This window comes from Drosophila eugracilis, unplaced genomic scaffold (genome assembly GCF_018153835.1).
Source record: "Drosophila eugracilis isolate 14026-0451.02 unplaced genomic scaffold, ASM1815383v1 contig_2168, whole genome shotgun sequence".
NCBI classification, from domain to species: domain Eukaryota; kingdom Metazoa; phylum Arthropoda; class Insecta; order Diptera; family Drosophilidae; genus Drosophila; species Drosophila eugracilis.
Window position 1 is genome coordinate 120372 of NW_024573053.1, and position 27236 is coordinate 147607.

At 35.6% G+C, this 27236-nt stretch overlaps 1 protein-coding gene across 2 annotated transcripts; it reads right to left on the reverse strand.

Annotated features, from left to right (window-relative positions):
• Nucleotides 1-300: 300 nt before the first annotated feature.
• LOC108108645 (60S ribosomal protein L10) lies at nucleotides 301-6744 on the reverse strand. 2 transcript variants are annotated; one of them, XM_017216758.2, is made up of 5 exons: nucleotides 6676-6744; nucleotides 6522-6552; nucleotides 6155-6460; nucleotides 5900-6062; nucleotides 301-539 (listed from the first exon to the last, which is right to left on the reverse strand). In XM_017216758.2, exons 2-5 carry the CDS (start codon nucleotides 6542-6544, stop codon nucleotides 375-377), a joined length of 657 nt encoding a protein of 218 aa, XP_017072247.1. In that variant the 5' UTR covers nucleotides 6545-6552; nucleotides 6676-6744; the 3' UTR covers nucleotides 301-374. The 2 variants fall into 2 exon arrangements, with proteins under 2 accessions (XP_017072247.1, XP_017072240.1); XM_017216751.2 differs by having other exon boundaries at nucleotides 6522-6562; nucleotides 6676-6739.
• Nucleotides 6745-27236: the final 20492 nt, after the last annotated feature.

Consider the following 27236-nt stretch of genomic DNA (forward strand, 5'->3'; position numbering starts at 1 on the left):
TGATCATCACCCTGTTGGACACCCGATGGTATTAGATGCTGAATCTTATGTCATCTGTTGACGGATACCAATACACGCTCAACACTTTTTGCTCGGATACTGGACTCGTCGTTTTCGTTGGTAACTTGCTAATTTCACTCTGAAGCTGAGCTGTCTATGTAATCTCGATTTTATCCTCAGCTTAAAGCTTATTGGCAAGCAAACCCCTATGCTCCGAGCATTTTCAAAAACGAAAGATGCGTTAAGCATCTCTGATAAAAAACTTTAAAGTTGTGTACCATCAAACAATACATTTACATATTCACTCAGGCATGGTTTATATATATTGTTTTCAAATTACATAATTTTATGCAAAATTTCAGTTAAATGTACAATTAAGCATAAACATCGCGCTGAGTTTTTTCCCAAGCGGCTATTGGACCATGCTCAGGACGATATTTTACATTGCAGCCATCAGGCTCAAGGCGATTATCATCGCGGAGTTCCTCATAGCGCTCACGTTCGTACTTGGTGAAACCCCACTTCTTGGAAACATAAATCTAAAAAAAAAATTGAAAACTGAATTATTTAGTAATCAAGAAATCTAGCGAAGTAAAAAAGGTAATAGTAATTGATATGTGGAGTCTTCTACAATGTTCGCAACTATCGCAACTAAATGCCAAAATTACCCTTTATTATACCCGTTAATTGTAGAGTAAAAGGATATATTAGATTCGTTGAACAGTATGTAACAGGTAACAGAATGAAGCGTTTCCGACCCTATAAAGTATATGTATTCTTGATTAGGATCAATAGCGAAAACGATTGAGCCATGTCCGTCTGTCCGTGTGAACGCTGAGATCTCAGGAACTACAGTGGATCGCAGCTTATTTCGTGCAGCTACCAAAAAAAAGTTTGAGTTGTTATTGCTGCTAAACCAAAAAAGATTTAAAAAAAATTAAAACGCAGTTTTTTAACAGGGAATTTTAACATGCTTTTTAAACGATTTTCAAAATCATAAAAACAAAAAACTTGTTATAAAAACAAAAAAATTTAGCACCTGATGAGCCAGGACTTCACTTTTCTTGCTCAACGCTGCGGATCGTTGACCTGGTAAAATCGAAAACGATCGAAAAATTAAGGAAAACCCCAAGCTATCGGTTCCAAAAAAAGCTCCAGAGGTCGAAGACGAAATGGGCAAGAAGTGTATTCCTGATACAGTGCGTCTTGTGCTGCGCGATATTAATTTCACGGCTCGAGAAGCACGGCAGAAGCCATTTATCAGTAAGAAAAATATTGCTGTTCGGCTGAAGCTTACAAAGGAGCCATACATACAGTCAGCACATAATTTGTTCGTACACCCATGAGTTGCAAGTTTATTCCGTAATACCTCGAGTAATACTTAGCTGAATTTAAAATGCAATATCTCAAAAGAAAGATATACATTTGGAGCACATATTTTAATAATTAAATTAACAAGTTTTAACATAAAAACCATATAATTTTATAACACAAAAGTCATTTTTTACGCACAAAAATTATTTCCCAGCACAACATCTACAACAATTCTTAAAACTCTAGCGAATCCTACAGAAAAAAAATTTTGTACCCAAACCATCCGGAACACCCTGCACAATGCTGGTATACATGGTAGAGTTGTTCGAAAAAACCCATTGATTTATAATTATAACAAAAAAATGCGTTTGGAGATAGCAAAAGACCATGTAGTCAAGCCGGAATCAATTTGGGGAACGTTATATTTATTGACTTATCAAAAATTAAAAATTTTGGACACGGCGGTCCCTTTTAAATACAGGGATCGCAGCTTATTTCGTGCAGCTACCAAAAAAGTTTAAGTTGTTAGTCCTGCTAAACTAAAAGAGATATCAAAATTTGAACGCAGTTTTTTAACAGGGAATATTATTTCCCTGCATATTAATTATAATACATGCATATTAAACTAAAACGATTTTCATAATCATAAAAACAAAAAACTTATGTAATAAAAACAAACAAGAGGAAACGCTATAGTCGAGTGCCGCGACTATAAGATACCCATTACTGTTTTACAAAATTTTAAAATATTATTTTGCTAGTGGAAATTCACAAGGCGCCACCTATTGTCAGAGGAAGTATGTTGAGTATGCTTATAGTGACGTCACTGCCCATGTGAGGCCTTATAACCTTAATTCTTTATAAATAGCGAAATAATGTTCCGATTTGAAAAATCTTTGGTAAATCTATAGATATTAACAGAAATAAGTTATACAAGGTCAAACGAAGGCATTCATAATAATTTTATAGACGCCACAGTTTCCTGCGGTTTGTGAGCGTTAGAGTGAACGTGGCCGGATGCAACTTCGTGGCAAGTTGCAGAGGCATCTCTTAAATACGTGTTCCTAAGCAACATTTTGTAGCTCTTATAGTTTTTAAGATTTTTGCATTTTTGGTTTTTCGGGTTTTGTGGGCGTGGCTTGATCGGGACAACAATTTGCAATGGGAGCATCATAAAAACCTACATGTTTAATCCGAACTTTCTATCTCTTATAGTTACCGAGATATCAGCTTTTCTAGAAAATCCGAAAACCGTCTTTTGAGCCTTTTTTGCATATGGGTGGGTGTGGCCGGATAGTAGAACCATTATAAGATGCGCTGGCATCAAAAGATTATACTTTCTGAATTTCAACTTTCTAGCTCCAATATTTCCCGAGATTTCAGCAATTTTAGTTTTTTTGTGATTTGTGGACGTTAGAGTGGGCATGGCAGAATGCTGTAATAAACTTGCGCTGTCCCGGGACCTCAAGAATCTTCATGGTTAATCTCTACTTTGTATCTGTTATACTTCCTGAGATCTCAGCGTTCATGCGGACGGACAGACGGACATGGCTGAATCGACTGTGCTATTGATCCTGATCAAGAATATATATACTTTCTAGGGTCGGAAACGCTTCCTTCTATCGGTTACATACTTTTCAACAAATCTAGTATACCCTTTTACTCTACGAGTAACCGGTATAAAAATTCAGCCTTTTATCATGCCGCATTTATTTCTACTTAACTTGTTATTTGGAATTGAACAGCTAATTTTTTTTTGTATGTCATATTTTGTGGTTCAGGACAGCTTTAAGATGATTTTTTTTTTATTAAATCTACATACTGTACTGGCGGTATATCCACATGAGGGAAGCTCCTGATAAGCAGGACTTCACTTTTCCTGCTGAATGCTGCGTATCGTTGACCTGGTAAATTTGAAAACGATCGGAAAATTAAGAAAAACCCCAAGCTATCGGCTTTAGAGGTCGAGGACGAAATGGGCAAGATGTGTATACCTGATACGGTGCCAAAATTTACTTCGAAGTGCCCTTAAGCTTGGACAGAATCCATCGTCTTTCGTATTTCAAGATAACGATCACGGCAAGAAGCAAAAAAAAAAAAAAACCGACTCTACAATCACCAGATTTGAATCCCGTATGGGAATGGAATTGTTGTTTTTTTTTTTCAACATTTTATGAAGTATACGAATAATTCTGACTCTTTTGTGTTATTAAGGAAATTATCTAGTATTTAAGGTAAAACTTGTTAATTTTATGTTTAAAATATATGCTGGAAATGTATATCTTTCGTTTAAGAGATTGCATTCCGTTACGAATTTCTCGAGATATTAAGGAATAAATTTGCAGCTAATGGGTGTACGAATAAATTATGTGCCGACTGTACTTTTACATAATACATTATAAATTTTGATTCTAGAAGTAACGGACATAATCATTATTTATAGCAAATACACTTAAGGTCTGAACACTAAGCTAACTACCAGCTTTTGTGTGTTTGGCTTACATGCAGAATGGTCTGAAGTTCCCACCTGAACGTAAAGATGGCTTTACTCGTTAATGAAACTAGTGAACGTAGTTGTGCATCCTTCAACAGTGCAGTTTTTAGTTGATAGCCGTTTCAGTGATTAAATGTTGGGTGCCGCGTTTGCTTATAAACTATTAAGAAACTTTTTTTTTTCGATTCTGTTTTAGTCTTTATATGGAAATCCTTTTATTATAATTTATTTTTTAATATTTTTAAAATGTCCTGCAATAAATTGACCTTTGAGGTCACCTATTTAACCTTTTTGGACTTCTTTTTTTTAGTCTGAGCTTGTGAAAATGATTTCAGTTCCCAAGTCTGGAAATTATCTGTGAAGCATGCCTACAATGGAAGGTTGGTATCATTGGAATCACGGATGCGAAACTGGATGTGGAACTCTGTCCACTGTCTAGCAGCAAAAAAAAAAAGGGATGAAACAGAAAAGATTCAATAAATAATTTAAAGATTTATGTTGTCTTAAATAGAGTGCACAATATAAGTTAACGCTTGTGTAGGGCAATTTATTTAAAACAAGAGGAAACGATATAGTCGAGTGCCGCGACAATACGATACCCGTTACTGTCTTACACAATTTTAAAATATTAATTTTACTAGTGGAAACTCCCCAAGCGCCACCTAGATGACAGCTAGGGGAAAGTTGCAGTGCCATCTCTAACATACGTATTCTTAAGCACAACTTTCAAGCTCTTACAGTTCCCGAGATTTTCGCATTTTTGGTTTTTAAAATTTTGTGGGCGCGGCTAGATCAGATATTCGCATAAGGGACATTATAAAAACCTACATGCCTAATCCGAACTTTCTATCACCTATAGTTACCGAGATGTCAGCTTTTCTATAAAATGCCTTCATACGGACGGACGGACAGACGAGCATGGCTCAATCGAATTCGCTATTCATCCTGATCAAGTACATATATTACTTTATAGGGTCGGAAACGCTTCCTTGTACCTCTTACATACTTTTCAACATAAAGTTGTAAATACACCATTACAAAATCCCAGAATAACATCTACAACAATTCTTAAAGCCCCAAGAAGCCTTCAGAAAAAAAATTTTGTTCCCAAACCATCCGGAACACCCTGCACAATGCTGGTATACATGGTAGTTGTTCGTAAAAACCCATCGATTTTTGATTATAAAAAAAAATGCGTTTGGAGATCGCAAAAGTGCATACCAAAATTTAATTCCAAGTGCTCTTAAACTTGGACAGAATCCAGCGTTTTTCGTATTTCAATAAGATAACGACCCGAAATATTTGTCGTATTTAGTGCTTTTATATCAATGTAAGGAGCAAAAACCGATACTACAATCATCGTCCAGAAAAGAACATATCCTCGAAGGAATCCTTAAAAACCGCATTAATACCTGAATGGGATTTAATTGATGCTGACGAGACGAGCAACTTTATAAAAAGCATGTGTCGACGTTTACAAGCTTTCATTAAAGCCAACGAAGGACCCACTAAAGATTAAAATCTTTAAATCTTTGGAATTGTTGTTTATATTCAACATCATATGAAGTGTACGATTAATTTTTGTTCGTAAAAAAATGACTTTTGTGTATGCTCGAAATGTAGATCTTGAATTTGAGGTATTACATTTTAATTTCCGTTACGTATTTCTCGAGATATTAGGAAATAAACTTGCAATTCATGGGTGTACGAATGAATTATGTGCAGACTGTAAATACTGCTATCCTGCTATCTGTTACATACTTTTCAACGAATCTAGTATACCCTTTTACTCTACGAGTGACGGATATAAAAATGATGTCAACTATAACATTAAGAATATGAATATATGGTCTAAACAGTTTCAGAATTCGTTACTTTGATGTAATGTGAATACAGTCTCATTATTGTAGTAATCAACAGATGATGAATTGATTGGCAATCCTCTCATATCCAAAACCTTTCTTAATGCGTTTGTTTAACAGCTGTTATTTTAAAGAAAATCACTATTATGTTAAGCCCCATGAGGTCAGTTTACAGTTAATGGTATTTCTTCTCACCCTTAATGTTATATCTAATACAAAAAATACTGACCTTCTGACGTCCGGGGAACTTGAATTTCGCACGTCGCAAGGCTTCAATAACTTGAGCCTTATAACGATCGCTTGAACGGACCGACATAATGGGTTGACCAATACGAACTCTAGCAACAGTGCCCTGTGGCTTGCCAAACGCTCCTCTCATTCCAGTTTGAAGCCTACAAAACATATAAATGTAAAATTTCTTCGTTTAGGCTTCACTAAAATAATAAATAAATCTCATATTACATAAAATTGGTATCTTATTTACCTATCAGCTCCAGCGCACGACAACATTTTATTGATCCGAATGACGTGGAATGGATGCAGTCGCATTCTGATATGAAACTGGTCCTTACCACAGTATTTAACCAAATACTTGTTGCAACAAATACGCCCAGCTTCCAAAGCTTCACTGCTTAGCTGTTCATATTCATCGGAAACTAAGTGAACGCAAAGAGGAAAATCTTCGACAGTAGCCTTTTTCCTCCCCAAATCGAATATACGAATCTTGGGATCAGGAACACCACGACAAAATCGTGATTTGGGATACGGCTTATTTTTGCAATAGCGGTAGCTGTAAATATATTTACTTATAAGTGTATACATACTTTAGAAGAACGGTTTCTTCTACTCACCATCTTGCTGGTCGTCGGCCCATTTTCACACCTGGAATAAACTTTTTTAAATATTTTTATATAGAGCTAAAAAATCTCTGTACTCGCAATCTTATTAAAATTTGTATATGTTATAACAAAAGATGGAAACGGATTATTACGTATGTATGCATACCTCTTCCAACAAAGCGCACGACAAAAAGGAAATAAAATTAGACGGAAGCAGCACAGTTATCGACGGAATTCACACATCTATCACGACGCTAACTTAACCTTTTTTTTTAGCTTAGATACGAATGGAATAGAAACGGTCATGTTAATGTGTTCTCACTAAGCCCGTTTAGAATTGACTTCTGCTTCCATTAATGGTGAAAACCAATATTAAATAAATGGGATAAAATAATATTAGGTCAGGCATAACATTCTTGTTCCGTTGGTTAGCATCGGAAATGAAAATGTAGAATGTATTTTGTGTTAATGCTAATACCTACAGATAAATATACATAATTATATACTTAAACAATTTGTAAGTTTAAAAAAAATAATTTTTTTTATGAAACCGAATTATTACAAAATGTTTATAATGAAGAACACCGACCGAATAGTTTTGTGACTCAAACTGAACTCAATTCTTAATTCTAATTTCGCTTACAATTATGCCTTGGTTTTGAGCTTTGGAACTTTCTATGACTGTAATTCATTTTATTTGAGTGATAATTGGAGTTATTCCCGATTGAATCGGTAGGTAGATTCGCGACTTGGGTCCCGAATTTGTTTATGTCTGTGGTCTTTGAAATGAGAGTGTCCAATAATGTGGGGGCGAGTCGATAGTGGAATAGCGGCTCGTCTGGGAAATGTCCATTGTTTAGAATTTGAAGCGTGTGAAGTTTTGGGTGCATATGTAATTTGATATGTGGTGGGATTAGGTGTATAAGTAGGCATGTGTTAAAGTCTGTGGGACTGTGGATATGTCACTCCCCCAACCTTTGAATTTGGCCTGTCCTCAGGCCAAATTCATGATACTTCATGATATTGTTTTCCGGAATGATCTGATCATTTACAATTTTGTCCGGAATCGGTTGTTCTTCTTGTGTTTCCTTATATTATATATATACACTCTTAAATTTTTAAATGACATACAGGATTAAACTTAAAATTGTAATGACAAAAGATATAAGACATATGATTTGGGACACGTTGTAATATTTTACATGGGATTCTATTATTACCTTTGTTTGAATGTATACCAAAGGTTCTATTTTGGTTACGTTGTTAACAGTATAAATTGGCTCTGTAAATCTGCAAAGTTGTTTGAAATTATAAATTCATCTATTTCCATAGTACAATTCTTGATTTTAATAATCTTGTTTCCTTGTATAGAAACTCTGTTGTTTATACAGTTTTGATTAACAAGTGTTTCTGGGATATTCCATGTGATTAAATGATTAAAATTTCATTTGTGTTTGTTTTAAGCCAAGTGGATGCTTTAATTTTTAACATTTTCTCGGAATTTTCTTGTTTCAAATAATCATGCTTAAGTAATTTCGAATTAAAAATTCCTAGTCTCGTGAGTTGTATACCCATTTCTATATCGCCTATATATTCAGTGAATTGTCGTAAGTTGAAAATTAGTACGGATATTTGTAATCTCCTTCTCTACTTTGAATTTGTTTATGATATCTATTCCGCTGTTAATCACATCTATAATCATATTCAAATAATGATTCTGAACGGAATTTTGTGACAGATTGTTAATCTTTTCTTCTAACTCATCCCTGTTATCTTGATCCAGTGTTCCGAATAAATATTTGTACGTCGTTCCTACAATATTTATCAGACCTCATTTGTTTCTCTTAATTATTCTTAAACCATTTATTTCCCTTTTTAGTTTTAGGACTAAGTCCTCCATTTGTATTACATTAGGAAAACATTTGGCTTCTTCCACTTCTCAAACATTAACATTCATGGATAGCTCTGGATTTATTGTATTTGCTAGGGTTAGTCTTCTTTTGCTTCTTGAATTTGGACTTGTAGTGTACGACTTTCCTGCCTCTATTTGTTTCTTCAAAGTTTTGTCGCCCACCTGTTTAATCTGACCTGTCTTTTTAAATGGGTTGGTCACCTTACTTTTAACTAGTGGGGATTGCCCGTATTTCGTATCAACTTCATAACTATGTCTGTTTTTGTTTAGATTGTTAATTTTGTCGACTTTATGTGACTTTATGTGACTTTATATGCTTCCTGCGTATAGAAAGATATCTGCTAGGGTTCATTTAGTGGTGTTGTTCTTTGTTTTATGGTTATAAATGTATAAGATTGTTTCAAATCTTGTACATTAATCTTCTATATTCGGCTCTTTTTCGATAATTCTGAGTTTTTTTTTACTATTTTATGAAACCTTTCTATATCAGATACACCATTTTTACTTGTTGTGATAGCTATTTCTATACCTTCTGATCTTAACCAATTTTGTAATGCTATACACATAAAAGCAGAAACTTTGTCCGCTTTAATTTCTTGCGGCTTTCCCATATCATTGCATACCTTGCTCTCTTCGCTTTCTTACTTTTTACTTCAGTTAAGGTACCGAATTTTGAAAAATATCTATGCATGCATTTCAAATACGAATTTCCTATTCCTATGTTCGGTTTTAGATATGTTGCAAATTTCGCACTCATTAATTATGTTTTGAATGAGTTTCTGACTGTCAGGATAGTAAAATTTATCTTTGAACCAATTAACAGTTTTCTCTATACCTGGGTGTACCAGTTCTTTAGGTTTCTTTAAGGTTAAATCTTTAAATTCTGCGTATTTCAGAATATCGGTTAACTTCTGAGTACTTTGCAAAATTTTGTGGAGTTATTGGGACTTATAATTTCAATATATGCTCTTTGGAAAATTAAAAAGTCGTCGTTATCTTGGAAAGATCGTGATTTCTTTATATGTGATTTTAATTTTTAACTTCTCATGTTGTTTGTCTGGCAAGTCTAGCCGCTCACACGGTTTCTACCGGAGTTAAATTAATTAAATTCTTTATTTATTTTTTATTTAATAAATACAGTCGAGTTTATGCACTGGTTTCGTAAGGTCGTTTTAAGCTCCTAATCAGTAATCTATTTTTGGACATCTTTACCGAGCTCGACTAATTTATCACCCGAACGAGAGTGTAAGCGTTGCGTTCGACTTTGCCCATTGGGTTAGGTCTGGTCTCTCGCTCGTGCATCAACTGTCAGCGGGAGTTTAGAAGTAAACAACAACAACACACCTTCTCATTCGATGCTCTCGAAAGAGCTGTCCGGATTTGAGAAGATCAATGAAGTCGCTTGCCAATCTCCAGCGGAATTACGAGCCAAGCCAATGAGGACCTGGTACAGTGTTATAAATGACAACATTTTGGACACACCCAAAATTGTTGCTTTATAAAGCCGGTTTGTGGGAATTGTGCCGGGGACCGCCCTACCAACTCCAAATCGTGTGAGTCGCATCTCAACAACCAATGCTTGTGTGCAAACTGCGGAGAAAATCACCATGCAGGTTTTAAGGGCTGCAAAGTTAGAATGGAACTGAGCAAAAAAGTCTAAGGAATACAACGAAAACTAGGACTAACAAAAGCCGACACGGTCAACTATTCTCGACAGTTACCAGAGACGGCGTATCTTATGCAGATATGGCAAGAAACAGACAGACAGTTCCACATGTACCTGAAAATTACCACAACCCAAATCGGAACTTGGCTACCTTGGAGAAGGCAATCATTGATATAAATGCTAGGCTGGATCAACTCTTCAAGATAGTTATGGAAACTAGTTCAGGTTCTTATTTTTAGGAAATGACACTCTCAGCTATAAAAATCGGATTATGGAATGCAAGAGGAATATTCAACAAAAGCGAAGAACTTCGCCTTTTCCTATTGATAACCCAGTTGATATAATGCTCATCACTGAGACGTATATGCGTCCCGGTCTTCCTGGTTATGACGAATATTTTGCCTATCACCCTTGCAACACTGCTAAAGGCGGTTCTGCTATTTTTATCGAGGCCAACATTACACACACTCAGACTGAGTCCACTTCGCGAACTGAGTTACAGATAGCTAGTCTTGATATCCCAACAAATGTAGGAGTCCTTAAAATAGCTTCATTGTATCTTCCTCCCAGTGAGCCTTGGACAAAGAACGATTTTGACCAGCTTCTGCGTCTCTGGGCCCAAAATTCTAAGCTGGAGGTGACTTTAACGCCAAGCCTCAATGGTGTGGCAATTTAAGCGTCTTCAAGAGGCCATAGCTTCTAGCTCTAGTCAAATTCTAGCTACTGGGGAACCCACTTTTTATTCTGTCAATACAAGGCTCACGCTAACAGCTCTAGACTAAATAAATACCAGCTATCCTCGGACCATTTGTCAATTTTTGCAACGCTTAGTCAAACTCCTCAATACAAGGCCAAACGGATATCACTTCTACCGCACGGCTTCTCCGTTGGAAAGTTTAAGGAAACCCTGGACAAAAGCATAAATCTCAACATTGTGATAAACCATCCAGATGAGCTTGAAGATGCGGTAACGCTTTTTATGGAACAAATATACACTGCTGCGAGAGCTGCTACCCCAAACCAAGGTAGCATCCGGACCGAAATAGAAATTTGCTCCCACAAAATGCATTAGTACCCTTACAGCTGAAAAGAAGAGTTCGTCGAGAATACACAAGAACAGGAAGAAGTTGTGACACAGATCGGAAAGCTCAAAAACAAAAAAGCATCAGGCGAGGACCTTATAGAAAACAAAACGCTCAAGATTCTTTCTACAAAAGTTCTGTTGTTCAACAGCGTCTTAAGGCTGAGTCACACCCAAGTACATGGAAAGGTGTTATTATCACAATGATCCTGAAGCCTGGAAAGCAACCCACCGAAGTAGACGCATATAGGCCAATAAGTCTATTACCTGCACTGGGCAAAATGATGGAAATAGTAATACTGGCTCGGATTCTTAGACTTGAAAGTGTGAGCAGAGCTATTCCAAGGAGGCAGTTTGGTTTCCGAAAAAGTCACGGCACCCCTGAAAAGCTTCATCGCGTGAATAATTTCGCTCTGGAAGCCATGGAAAGCAAAATGTACACACTTGCTGTGTTTATGGATATCCAACCATCCTTTGATAGGGTATGGCATGACGGCCTCCTAGGCAAGCTAAAGATAATACTTTTTTATCGGATAGAAAATTTAGTGTTATTGTCGGTGGTGAAAAGTCGTCAATACGTCCAATCTCAGCCGGTGTACCACAAGGCAGTGTACTAGGCCCGACACTTTACTCACTGTATACGTCAGATATGCCAGATTCCTGGTGTTGTACTGAAATTGACGATGATGACATGCTAATCGCAACATACGCCGACGACACAGCGGTTATGGTTTGGAGTCCAAGCATAGACATTGCAACCTTAGGCCGTCAGGAGTACGTATCACGTTTTGAAAAATAGACAACCGAATGGAATATAGGCATAAAATGCAACAAATGAGCTTGTGTCACATTCTCTCCAAGGCCAAAAACTGCCTAGGCATTTCCATGCTCGGTTCTGTACTTCGTCACGAGTCCCACTACAAGTACCTTGGTGTGATTTTGGATGGAGTACTCACCTTCCAGAGGCACACATCAATGGAGAAAAAGTCAGTGCTTTCAAAGGCAGAAAGTATGTCCAGGCTACTTACGTCAAAAAATAAGCTTTCTTTGTCCAACAAAGTTCGAATTTATAAATCGATTCTCAGTCCAATCTGGAAATATGCACTACAGGCCTAAGGCATAGCGTCTAAGTCGAACCTAAACAGAAGTCAGATCGATTTGTAATGCCCCATGGTTCCTGAGAACCAGAGATTTAGAAGGAGATCTCAAATACCAACGCTTTGTTATCTCCTATATTTAAAACCTGCTCAAGCTGCCACATAGGAAGCAGTATACCTGTTGATTCTGAATAAATATAAACTGTTAAAAAAAAAAAAAACAAATTAACTTCTGAATATAATGACTCGTTTTAACTGTGTCTGCTTCTCCTTTTTCTATCTCTATTGGCCTAGAGAAATAGTTCAAGGGTCTTTTGGTAATGGAAATGTAATTTAAGGTATCTTCAACAGCGCTATGGATCGTTGCATGCGAACTATCTGCAATTTCCCCAACCATAACTTCTTCTATTACTGTGCGGGAAAGAGCATCCGCTAAGTAATTCTCTTTACCTGGAAGATACTTAATCTTGTAATCAAATTCATTCAATTTGATTCTCCAACGTTGCAATTTCATGTTGGGTTCCTTTATGTTGTTAAGCCACACCAATGGTTTATGGTCACTTAATATGTCGAACGGCCTACAGAACAGATATGACCTGAAATACTTAGTAGCACAAACTATTGCAAACAATTCTTTTTCGATAGTAGCATAGTTTATTTCGTGTTCGTTTAGTGTTCTGCTGACATAACAGACTGGCTTCTGATTCTACGATTGAACTGCACCTATTGCTATATTACTAGTGTCGGTGGGTTATGAAAAGGGTTTTGAGAAATCAGGATAGATTAAAATCGGATCTGATGTTATCAACACCTGAAGCTTTCTGAATGACTATGTAATCTTTACATTTGGTACCGATCACTGCTCCTTTTTTCAATTTAAGGGTCATAGGTTTAGCTACCTTAGAAAAATTAGGAATACATTTTCAATAGAACGCACATAATCCTAAAAATGATTTTATCTGCTTAGGAGTTTTTGGAAATGGGAAATTAGTGATTGCATTGGTTTTGTTGGGGTTAAGTCGAATTCCATTAGTGGTGACAATATGTCCCAGGAATTCTAATCCTTTTTCATGGACTCACATTTATCCAATTGCAATTTTAGATTTGCGTCCCTCCAATGACGTGGAGTAAATTATGATATCATCCAAGTATACTAAACAATCTTTGTCGATTAAATCTTCTAACAGGTTATTCATACATCTCTGGAATGTAGCTGGTGCATTTTTAAGGCCAAAAGGGTATATTTGTAGTGCCCATGTTTGGTTGAAACCGCTGTCTTTGAAATACAGTTTTCCTCCATCTGAATCTGGTGGAAACCCTTAGCTAGATCTATGGTAGTGAAATATTGACATCTTCCCAGTTTGGCAAGTATCTCATCCTTTCTTGGAATTGGAATTTGTTATTGACTGTTATTTCATTGAGATTCCTATAATAAACTACTAGTCTGAATTTTGGTCAACCCAAATGGGTGAGCAATTCCCTGCTCTATCATTTCCTTAATTTGTTTGTTTACCTCCTAATCAACGCTTTGGGGGTATTTATATGGTTTGCGATAAACTGGATCTTCATGTCGGATTTGGATGACATGCTTAATAGTACTTGTGAAAGTCAAATTCTCACCTTCTCTGTACTGAATGTCCCTAAATTTGCATAGGAACTTCTTTAAACATTCCTTTTCCTCAACATTGAGAAGTTCGAGTCTAAACTCGTTACATTCGCGCAATTCGGTATCGATCGCGAAGTTAATTGTTTCATCAGCAATAGAAGTGGGATCAGATTGCATTGCATCTTCATCCTCTGCATCTTTCCTGATTTTTTGAGTAAGGCACTTTAAGGGTGCGGTCTTCTCCGTTTTTTGTTTTGATTTGGTTTTAACCTTTTTTGATTTTGGACCGAGGCACTTTGCTAGTGTTATCTCATCCTTTTTGTTAGGGTCAAGGCACCTTGTTGATGTGGTATCGCCCTTTTTTCTAGGGTCAAGGCATCTTGTTGATGCGGTCTCGCCCTTTTTCTCCTCGTACCTGAGGTTTTTAAACCTAAGGTTTCAGTATCCTTTTTATAATCAATCTTTGCTTTGGTATCCTCTAAGTACTGACGACCTAACAGGAAATCATAATTGTGAGAAAATTTATGCACGTAGAATTTTTGCTCGGACGGACATATGACACTGCGCTTAAAAATTATGCTTTTGTTTAATTTTATCGGACCCTTAATTGTATATACCGTAAGATTTTCTTTAGTTTGTTTTAAGTTTGCAAAATTTTATCTAACGATATTGCTTGACGACCCTGTGTCAATCATACCTTTCCTCCTGATGAAAATTTAAATCTACGTCCATTCTATTCTGTACGCTGTTGCTTTGTCTTTGCCTTTTTACTAGACTATTATTACCAGGGTTATAAGAAGTAGACGGTTGATGGTTTAAGGGGTTATTCTGCCTAGCTTGGTTTAAATCTTTCTTATAACTGTGAAATACTTGTGGGTCAACGAAAGAAAGGGTATTTCTATTCGAATTACTAGCTTGATTAGTTGACGAATGGTAAGCATTTGTATTATGTTTATTATTGAAATATTTTTGTTACTTTGGTTTCTATTTCCCCTGTTCATACGATTATGATTGTAAGATTTTTGTAAATGGATTGTATCATAAAGACCGAGTTCCATGGCGGCTTGTTATACCCGTTACTCGTAGAGTAAAAGGGTATACTAGATTCGTTGAAAAGTATGTAACAGATAGAAGGAAGCGTTTCCGACCCTATAAAGTATATATATTCTTGATCAGGATCATTAGCGAAGTCGATTGAGCAATGTCCGTCAGTTCGTCCGTCCGTATGAACGTGGAGATCTCAGGAACTATAGCAGATACAAAGTTGAGATTAAGCATAAAGTAAAGTTCTTGAGGTCTCGGGACAGCGCAAGTTTATTTCAGCATCCTGCCACGCCCACTCTAACGCCCACAAATCGCGAAACACTAAAATCGCTAAAATCTTGAGAACTATTAGAGCTAGAAAATTGAAATTCAGTATAAAGCGATAAAAAATTCGGATTAAACATGTAGATTTTTATGATGCCCCAAATGCGAATTGCTTTTTTGCCATCTAACCACGCCCACCCTAACGCCCTAACACAAAACCTGAAAAACCAAAAATACAAAAATCTCGGGAACTAAAAGAGCTAGAAAGTTAGGCCTAAGAATGCGTATTTTAGGGATGCCACTGCAACTTTTTATCCGGCCACGCCCACTCTAACGCCTACAAACCGCGGAACACTGTGGTGTCTATAATAATATTATGAATGCCTTCGATTGATGTTGTATAACTTATTTCTGTTTATATCTATCGATTTACCAAAGATTTTTCATATCGGGACATTATTTCGCTACTTTTGAAGAAATTTAGGTTATAAGGCCTCATCTTGTTTTAATTTAGGGATAGTATCTTTATCTTTGCGAGCCAACGACATGAATATTCTATCTGGTAGCTTGGTATTTATTGTGGTCTTAATTGTATTTCTTAACATCTTTGAATATTTACTTTTGCTTACAGGGTTGTTTTCTAATTCTAATTTATCAAAAATATTACGATGCTGTGCTTCCAGCATCTGGATGAACTTACTGATTCTTTCAGGGTATGGGATTTCTACCAGTTGTTTCACTAACGTCACGTAAGACCTGTGATCCTTGAAGGACATGGACATGCCTCTCGTATTTTCATCCAGGTGGTTGTTCCTGCTTGAGTCACGGCTTCCGACGCTGTATCCACTATCACTCGTTTAATGGCATAACAAATGATGAGAGCTTAACGGGGTTCTTGTGTTAGATAGAGTGTTAATAGCTGTTCAACCTAGTTGATTAATGTTGATAACTTTCCAGGTGTGTCGTCATAATATTGCAGCTCTTTGATTGGGCTAAGTAGCTGGTTCAAGTGAAGCTCGGAGAGTATTGCTACTGTTGCCATTTTTGTTGTTGTTATATTTTTAGAATAACACAGAATTATAAAATTTGATTTTTTTCGATTTAGAATCCTACTTTGCAAGTAGATTCTATTATTATTGGCTAAATGTCACTAAAGAATTAAAAAATTCGTATTTGAATTTGGTTTCCCACCGCACGGGATTTTCGGTTTTAGAATGCTACTTTGCACGTAGATTCTTTGGCGGATCAAAATTGTTTTGAATCACTGTTTTAATTCGCTGGTCTAGACAGCTAGTTGTATAGCGTATCCTTAGTTTGACCAGTACCGTACTTAAAAGGACTTTTTTGTTGATCCTACCGGCTGCGCCAATTATATGCTTAGACAATTCGTAAGTTAAAAAAAAATGATTTTATTTTATTAAACCGATTTATTTAAGATTTTTTTAATGAAGAACACCGACTGAATAGTTTCGTGTCTCAAACTAAACTCAATTCTTAATTCTAACTTCGTTTACAATCATGACTTGGTTTTGAGCTTTGGAGCTTTCTATGAGTGTAATTAATTTTACTTGAGTGATAATTGGAGTTATTCCTGATTGATCTTTGGATCTTAGGTAGATTCGCGACTTGGGTCCCGAATTTGTTTATGTCTGTGGTTCTTGAAATGTGTCCTAGAATGTGGGGGCGAGTCGATAGAGGAATAGCAGCTCGTCTAGGAAATTTCAATTGTATAAAATTTGAAGCGTGTAAAGTTTTGGGTGCATTTGTAATTTGTTATGTGGTGGGGTTAGGTGTATAAGTAGGCATGTGTGTGACTGTGGATATGTCACTATATATATATTACATGTAAATATAAAAGTGTATTTGCGAAAATGTTAAGAAATTAGTAATATACATTATTTTGCAATCTTCAAATCCAAATGTTATATGTACGAATTTGATCAATCAAAAGATTGCATTCTGCTTATATGCACTGCTACCTAACTAAAGAGTGATATGTCTGGAATCTGTATATAGAAGTTTAGGAGTAAAAATAAGTCTTATATTTCCCTGGTGATTCTTGATTCACCCTAGAGTAAAGGTAAAACTTGGCGTACTTGCATTTGCACCATCTGGGCTCTTCGTGTGTGCGCAGTCGGCTTGCCGACTATTCTGAAGTATGTAAGCTTTGTCTTTGAACCCCGGCATATGCAGATAAATCAATGTAACTGTCTGGGCCTGGGTCATATGCGGTGGTCATCTACGATGGCGTGATTTTTACGCGGACCTATACCACTAAGGATTTCCAGTCGGAGTTCGGGGAACAGTATATGAATGCCTATTGTGCTTTCGCTGAGAACTTGGATAACCTTGGATCAGAGACTCTTTCGCCTCCGCTACCAGTATCTGGGGCGCCGATCCGAATGTGCACCGAAACATGACCCAAATGTCAGTTTCTAAATGTGGATGTGTTGATTGGCAAGGCTCAAAGAATCCTTTACTAGCCTTCTACAGCAAAAATAATTCGAGTAGTGTTTAAAAATTGCATTTCTCAAAGAGTCATTTCCAGTAAGTTGCTATAATGTTATCCGTTAAATGCAGCTCACGGAGCGATTGTACTCTGTGGCTTGGCCTGCTGCAAAAGCAGGAAGGATATAGTAAGCAGTATTAAATAATGTATCAATTGTTTAAGTAAGCAACAAAGGCTGCCAAATTTGTAGACAGCGCCATCATATGCTGATGCATTTCCCAGTGCTGGCTCATAATCAATCGTCGAATCAGATTCCGCCGCATCTGGTCAGACCTGCGACGCCGAATCTTAGTGCACCAGCAGCAATGGAGTGCGTATATTAACAGCGCAACGGACCGAAACCCTATTTGGCAACGATGTCGAATTTTCTGTTGTGAGAAAATTTATGCACGTAGAATTTTTGCTCGGACGGACATATGACACTGGGCTTAATCATTATGCTTTTGTTTAATTTTAACGGACCCTTAATTGTATATACCGTAAGATTTTCTTTAGTTAGTTTTTAAGTTTGCAAAATTTTATCTAACGATATTGCTTGACGACCCTTGTCAATCATACCTTTCCTCCTGATGAAAATTTAAATCTACGTCCATTCTATTCTGTACGCTGTTGCTTTGTCTTTGCCTTTTTACTGGACTATTATTACCAGGGTTATAAGAAGTAGACGGTTGATGGTTTAAGGGGTTATTCTGCCTAGCTTGGTTTAAATCTTTCTTATAACTGTGAAATACTTGTGGGTCAACGAAAGAAAGGGTATTTCTATTCGAATTACTAGCTTGATTAGTTGACGAATGGTAAGCATTTGTATTATGTTTATTATTGAAATATTTTTGTTACTTTGGTTTCTATTTCCCCTGTTCATACGATTATGATTGTAAGATTTTTGTAAATGGATTGTATCATAAAGACCGAGTTCCATGGCGGCTTGTTATACCCGTTACTCGTAGAGTAAAAGGGTATACTAGATTCGTTGAAAAGTATGTAACAGATAGAAGGAAGTGTTTCCGACCCTATAAAGTATATATATTCTTGATCAGGATCATTAGCGAAGTCGATTGAGCAATGTCCGTCTGTCCGTCAGTCCGTCCGTCCGTATGAACGCGGAGATCTCAGGAACTATAGCAGATAAAAAGTTGAGATTAAGCATGAAGATTCTTGAGGTCCCGGGACAGTGCAAGTTTATTACAGTATCCTGCCACGCCCACTCTAACGCCCACAAATCGCGAAACACTAAAATCGCTAAAATCTTGGGAACTATTAGAGCTAGAAAGTTGAAATTCAGTATGTATAAACTTTGGATGCCAGCGCATTTTCTAGTGGTACTATTATCTGGCCACACCCACCCATACGCCCCCCAAGCTCAAAAGACGGTTTTCGCATTTTCAAGAAAACCGGATTTCTCGGTAACTATGAGCGATAAAAAATTTGGATTAAACATGTCGATTTTTATGATGCCCCAAATGCGAATTACTGTATTTCCATCTAACCACGCCCACCCTAACGCCCACAAAACCTAAAAAACCAAAAATGCAAAAATCTTGGGAACTAAAAGGGCTAGAAAGTTAGGCTTAAGAATACGTATTTTAGGAATGCCACTACAACTTTCCACGAGTTTTTATCCGGCCACGCTCACTCTAACGCTTACAAAACGCGGAACACTGTGGCGTCTATAATAATATTATGAATGCCTTCGTTTGATGTTGTATAACTTATTTCTGTTAATATCTATCGATTTACCAAAAATTTTTTAAATCGGAACATTATTTCGCTATTTGTAAAGAAATTAAGGTTATAAGGCCTCACATGGGAAGTGACGTCACTATCAGTTACTCGACATGCTTTCTCAGACAATGGGTGGCGCTTGTGTAATTTCCACTAGCAAAATGAATATTTTAAAATTTAAAATTTCTAGCTCTTTTAGGTCCCGAGATTTTTTCATTTTCGGTTTTGTGGGCGTTAGGGTGGGCGTGGCTAGATGGAAAGAAAACAATTCGCATTTAGGGCATCATAAAAATCTACATGCTTAATCCGAACTTTCTATCACTTATACTTACCGAGATATTAGTTTTTTTTGGTGTGTGGCCAGATAATATTACCACTAGAAGATGCGCTGGCATCCAAAGTTTATACATACTGAATGTCAACTTTCTAGCTCCAATAGTTCCCAAGATTTTAGCGATTTTAGTTTTTTACGATTTGTGGGCGTGGCCGGATGCAACTTCGTGGCAAGTTGCAGAGGCATCTCTTAAATACGTGTTCCATAGCAAAATTTTGTAGCTCTTATAGTTTTCGAGAATTTTGCATTTTAGGTTTTTCGGGTTTTGTGGGCGTGGCTTGATCGGAAAAAAACAATTCGCATTGTGAGCATCATTAAAACCTACGTGCTTTCTATCTCGTATAGTTACCGAGATATCTGCTTTTCTAGAAAATCGGAAAACCGTCTTTTGAGCCTTTTTTTCATATGGGTGGGTGTGGCCGGATAGTAGTACTATAAGATGCGCTGGCATATAAAGATTAAACTTTCTGAATTTCAACTTTGTAGCTCAAATACTTCCTGAGATTTCAGCAATTTTCGTTTTTTGTGTGATTTGTGTGCGATAGAGTGGGCGTGGCAGGATGCTGTAATAAACTTGCGCTGCGTAGGGACCTCAAGAATCTTCATGGTCAATCTCAATTTTGTATCTCTTATAGTTCCTGAGATCTCAGCGTTCATACGGACAGACGGACGGACATGGCTCATTCGTCTTCGCTATTCATCTTGATTAAGAATATATATACTTTATAGGGTCGGAAACGCTTCCTTCTGCCTGTTACATACTTTTCAACGAATCTAGTACTCTAGTTACTCTACGAGCAACGGGTATAAAAATAAACCATTTCCCGCATATCTAACAGTAAATGAAATAAAGTTAGCAAGCGTATTAATAATTAAAAACAACAAGAAATTCAGTTTGGTTCGGAGATAATTAGCTTAAAGCTTAAAAAAGATATTCAAATTAAAAGCAAAATATTATGATTGAATCCATTTTTTGATAATGATGGACTATTAAGAGTAGGAGGTAGATTACAGAACTCCAGCGCCGAATTTCATACAAAACATCCGATAATTCTAGATAAGTGTCATTTAACTTCACTAATTATTAAAAATTCACATAGTGAAACATAACGCGGCGGAATAAATTCGATGCGAAATTATTTAAAAAAGAAAATTTTGCATATTCGGATAAAGGAACAGCTTGAAGCAATACTTGAGGCAGTGTATCAAATGTGCAAGATATAGACAAATTACTGCAGAGTAAATTATGGAAATTTTACCAAAGCATAGAGTTACTTTGGCCCACCCGTTTTTAAATACTGGGTAGTCTATGCCGCCCCATATCAGATAAGATTCTTTTCCAGAAGAGGAAAATGTGCAAAAATGGTTTCTGATAATGGAACAAATTTTATGGGTGCGTTCAGGAAATTGAATAAAGATTTACAGAAAGTACTCAATGAAAATACTAAAATTATTCCCGTGTTAGACCCCCGGCAGGACCTCATTTTGGAGGTATATGGGAGGCCGGAGTAAAATCGGTAAAATATCAGCTTTAAAGAGTAATAGGGGATAATAATCTAACTTATGAAGAGATGACACCTCTCTTATGCCAAATTGAAGCTGTATTAAATTCTAGGCCTTTCTATAAAGCCAATACTGATATTGACGATTTAGAAGTCTTAACACCAGGTCATAGGATTACAAAATATTAACAAGGTCAAATTGTATAAGTAGAAGAGGTACATAAAGGAAAAGATTACCGAGTAAGAGTAGTGAAAATAAAAATTTAAGATGGTTCAATTTTAAGACCAATTACGAAAGTTTGCCTTTTAACTGGGATAGAGGCCGTAGTCAATTTAAAAACTCAAAAACATATCAATCTATTTAGATCCAATGGGAAAGTGGAAGTCATAGCATCATCTTGGGATCTAATTGTGTATTATAACATGGAGCCGTATTTTGATATGATAAAAAGGGGAAAGATTTTAAATGAAACAAGAGGAAACGCTATAGTCGGGTGCCGCGACTATAAGATACCCGTTACTGTTTTACAAAATTTTAAAATATTATTTTGCTAGTGGAAATTCACAATGCGCCACCTATTCTCAGAGGAAGTATGTTGAGTATGCTTATAGTGACGTCACTGCCCATGTGAGGCCTTATAACCTTAATTTCTTTATAAACACCGAAATAATGTTCCGATTTGAAAAATCTTTGGTAAATCGATAGATATTAACAGAAAAAAGTTACACAAGGTCAAACGAAGGCATTCATAATAATATTATAGACGCCACAGTTTTCCGCAGTTTGTGGGCGTTAGAGTGGGCGTGGCTGGATGCAACTTCGTGGCAAGTTGCAGAGGCATCTCCTTAATACGTGTTCCTAAGCAAAATTGTGTAGATCTTAAAGTTTTTGAGATTTTTGCATTTTTGGTTTTTCGGGTTTTGTGGGCGTTAGAGTGGGCGTGGCTTGATTGGAAAAAAACAATTCGAATTGGGAGCATCATAGAAACCTACATGCTTAATCCGAACTTTTTATCTCTTATAGTTACCGAGATATCAGCTTTTCTAGAAAATCCGAAAACCGTCTTTTGAGCCTTGTGGGCGTATGGGTGGGTGTGGCCGGATAGTAGTACCACTATAAGATGCGTTGCCATCTAAAGATTATACTTTCTGAATTTCAACTTTCTAACTGCAATAGTTCCTGAGATTTCAGCAATTTTAGTTTTTTGCGATTTGTGGGCGTTAGAGTGGGCGTGGCAGGATGCTGTAATAAACTTGCGCTGTCCCGGGATCTCAAGAATCTTCGTGCTTAATCTCAACGTTGTATCTGCTATAGTTCCTGAGATCTCAGCGTTCATACGGACGGACGGACGGACGGACGGACGGACGGACGGACGGACGGACGGACGGACAGACGGACATGGCTCAATCGACTTCGCTATTGATCCTGATCAAGAATATATATACTTTATAGAGTCGCAAAAGCTTCCTTCTATCTGTTACATACTTTTCAACGAATCTAGTATATCCTTTTACTCTACGAGTAACGGGTATAAATATGAGAACTTTATGAATTAATGTATGAGATTAATGTAATACTGTCCTTAATAACACTCAACGACAGATTACAGATTTGCAAGAAAATAATAACCTTTTTATGACCCAAGATAGAAAGAGATTTAAGCGAGCTCCATTTGAGTTTATAAGCTCTCTCTATCACATATTGTTTGGTGTAATGGACGCTGAAGATAGGGAAATCCTAGAGAGCAACATGAAAAACCTCTTAAAGAATCAAGAAAATACGTCAGATTTAGTAAAAGGGCACTCTTCTGTTGTAGAGTCGACATTAAATATCCTTAAAGGAACAACGGATGAATTCAACTCAAAGTTTAGAAGCATGAATACGAGAATAGAAAATATAACACAGGTTTTAAAAGAAAGATATTATTTTTATAAAGAGTCAATAAATTTCTTTATGGTAACTAAACAGTTAGGTTCTGTAATTGAGGAATGTGAAAAGATTCAAGCAGGAGATATCAACCTACTTATAGATATAAACCATTGTAGATTAAATCCAAATATATTGAAGCCTATGCAACTGAAATCCGAAATAGCCCGGATTAAGAGTGCATTAATAGAAACTCTAGTACTACCAGGTAAAAGAACTGGAACGGAAATAAAGAAAAATTATAGTTTATTAACGGCTAAGGGAATTTTTTGAAGATGATAAACTAATTTTGAATGTAAAAATTCTTTATTTGGTCGACACCTTTCAAATTTGTTTAGGGTAATTCCAATGCCAGTAAAAACCGAAAATGATATAATTCCTATCACTTAATGACAGAAGCTACCTTAAATAAGTATCAAAAATGGAAAACTAATAATGTTAAATGCGAAGGTAACTAGCCTTGGAGTAGCGTAAAAGATAATACGTGCGAGATAACTCCCTTTAAAGAAAATAGTCATTCTAATTGTCATCTTGTCATCTTATGTTTAAAAAAAATCTAAAAATAAGTATAGCAGCTACTTGTATAATACAAAATATAAATACATAACATGTAAAATGACCTCCTGCAGAACGGTTACAGAATGTCTTTGAGTATACATAAATGCTATAAGGGTATTTGGGATCTCCCTTATCGCACTTAAGAGTGTTTTCCCAATTTAGGGGTATACAAACTACTCCGTGGGTTATCAGAAATAAGATAATAATCCGAACATTGTAAATCGATCCACAGCCATAATTTACAATCTGTTACCTAAGCCATGCGAGGGAACAGTTGTTTACACTTGCAATCTGTAAGTGCAGGCCACTTGAGGCTCCAAATATAATCACTTAAAAGGTTTCCTACTCTACACAAAGGACTTTTGTGGAGGTCAAAATATAACTCTCTCACTCAGGGCAATACAGATGCGGTCTCTGCGTAGGCCATAGATAAGAATAGAATACGAATCACACCAATGTTACTTGTTAAGAAACTTCATGAAATAAAAACACTTTGAAATTATAACTCAGCAAATGTAGACGTCTTTTATTAGAAGTCTCTAACTCATACTTTTTAAACGGGCCTTGATATCGGCTTTAGTAAATGTAAAAAAACCCCAAAGATGTAGTTCATATAATATTGATATATCCACTGAAAAAATATATTTGAATAGTGGATTAATATTGAATTTTAACCATTTTAAATATTTTTTTGGAAATGAAATGTGTGAAAACATTATTAAAGAATAATCATTACATGAGTAAAAACATCTTTGGGTCCAAGCAAATAATTGGATATAAACATGGTGGAAGAAGGAGGAAATGGACATTACATGTTCATTAAAAATATTTCAAGGTATGTATCATACAATATTATTAAGAATATTAACAACACAAAAGGGGTCTCAGAAGAGATCACAATGGTTTTGTGTTGTTTGTCTGAATTTCTCTGGATCTGCGGATGCTGCTCTAAGACATAAGACTGTTTGTAGCGGAAAAGTGTCCAGGCTACCGGAAATACACAAACGAACTCTTGAGTTTACCCAATACCGCAATCAGCTAGAGGTTCCGTTCGTCGTATACGCTGACTTTGAATATTTACTGGAGCCGAGAAATATTGAAGTAAGCCCAAAATTATTCAATTTAAACTATCATATGCCCATAGCTTATGCTTATTATATAAATTGTGCCTTTGATTCTAAGCTAGATAAATTTGTAATAAAAACAGGTACTAACGCAGGATCAAATTTGGTAGACTCTCTTGTACAAGATTTATCAAAACTGAATGATGAGTACTTATATAAGATTAATCCAATCAATCGTAATCAATGACTCCAGAAGATGAGATTGAATTTCAGGATTCATTAAATTGGTATAATTTTAAAAAAATATTATTAAATGATAGAGTTGAGTACCATTGTCATTTAATAGGTTTATTTAGGGGTGCAGCTCATTCTAAATGTAACTTAGAGTATAGACTATGTAAATTCACACGAGTGTTTTTCCATAATTTTTCTAAATATGACTTTATTTATTGAAGACTTGGCTAATGTTCCCGGTATTACTACAATTCCAGTAAATAAAGAACAATATAAAGAACATAAAAACTTAAAATGGAAACAATTTTAAAATTCGATTTCATGACACATTCAGATTTATGCCATCAAGTTTAGATACCCTTGCTTCTAACTTAATTGATAACCAATTAAATACAGTAAAAACATTCTTTAAGAAACGAAAAAAGAATTCAGACTTATGCGTATGATTCAGTTAGTCGACTTGAGGGAACTTCCCTACTATCAAAAGCATCATTCTATAGTAACTTGACGGAAACGGAATGCTCTCAAGATGATTATGAACACGCGCATACTGTCTGGTCACAATTTTCCTGTGCAACTCTTAAAGATTATCTAGAATTATATTTAAAAACTGATATTTTCCAATTGACTGATATATTTGAAAATTTTAGAAAAATATGTTTACAAATTTGCTCAGTTTTTCACTACAAAACGTCTATCTTGGGGTGCCATGCTAAAGGTCAAAAATATTCAACTAGAGTTATTAGTAGATATCGATATGTATAGATTTATTCAAAATAGTATTCGAGCGGGTTTAGTGAAATGTTGCCATAGATATACAAAAGCAAATAACAAGTACTTAACAGATTATGATTCAACAAATGAATCATCGTTTTTAATGTATTTGGATGCAACAAATTTATATGGTTGGGCAGTGTTACAGCCCCTTCCATACATTATAGAAATTTGCAGCAATGTATACAAAATGGGTTAATATTAAAAAAGATTCATAGAGGGGTTTGCTTTTTACAAAAACCTTGGCTAAATACTTATATTGGTTTAAATACTTTGAATAGACAGAATGCCAAGAATAAATTTGAAAACGATTTTTTTAAATTCATGAACAACTCAGCCTATGGAAAAACTGTGGAAAATCCTGAAAAACGTGTAGAGGTTAAATTGGTTACTACGTGGGGTTCTACAGATATTCATAAATTCGGTCGAAAAAAATTGTGCTTAAAATTTAATTTCAAAATTCAATTTTCACAGTGCAAATAAAAAAATGACGAGTTCTATGCCATCCAAATGAAAAAACTTTCAGTAGTATTTGATAAGCCCAAATGTATGATTTTCATTACCAATGCATGAAACCCAAATTTCAAGAAAATTTAGTTTTAAATTATATGGATACAGACTCATTCATCTATACTATATAAACTGATGATTTTTATAAGGATATTCGTGGTGACATTGAATCATTGATACATCTGATTATTCAGTTAAAAGAGTCGATTTATATAATATTAAAATAGTTAGTAAAAAGAGGTTATGACATTTTAAAGATGAGTGGAATGGAAACCCAATGAGTGAATAGTTATAAAAAAGAAGAAGTTGGAAACTCTCATAATAAAGCAAAAGGTGTGAGTTCCAGAAATATAACTATGGATGATTATAAAGATTAAAAAAAAAACTTGAACTCCCCTATATGGTAGTAGGGCAATGTTTAGATCAAGGGCACACAAATATCAACAAATAGAGTATAAAATAATGTTCTTTGTGCTAATGACAGTAAAAGAAAGCTTAAACATAATGAAACATAGTTTACAATATTAAATCACGAAGAGATCACGACGATGTACCATACATTATCAATAAAACATCAAAGGTTAATGGAAAAGGATATTATTGATAGTATCAATTTCCTAGAACTTAAAAATATATTTTTAAGAGATATAATAAATGAAAGAAATACAGATGATAATACATTAAATAAACTTAGAGATAAGCACGTAAAAATAGATAGAAAAATAATTATTTTATAAGACATTTGAATTGGAAATGTTTTATTTTGATTGAGATTTTGGCAAATATAAGTAAAACAAAAATAAATTGTTAAAACATTTATAAAATTTTATTAAAATTGTTAATATACACATCAGAAAAGTGTACATATATACACATGTAAATATAAGATTTAAAATATTGTGAGGTAACCCTCACGCGGCCCC

What these genes read in the sequence shown, in the direction of transcription:
- LOC108108645 (XM_017216758.2), bottom strand. Translation starts at nt 6,544, where the DNA reads ATGGGCCGACGACCAGCAAGATG. An exon ending in GGCCGACGACCAGCAAGATG is followed by an intron (nt 6,461 to 6,521) that starts GTGAGTAGAAGA and finishes ATATATTTACAG; the next exon opens with CTACCGCTATTGCAAAAATA. An exon ending in AGTTCCCCGGACGTCAGAAG is followed by an intron (nt 540 to 5,899) that starts GTCAGTATTTTT and finishes TTTTTTTTTTAG; the next exon opens with ATTTATGTTTCCAAGAAGTG.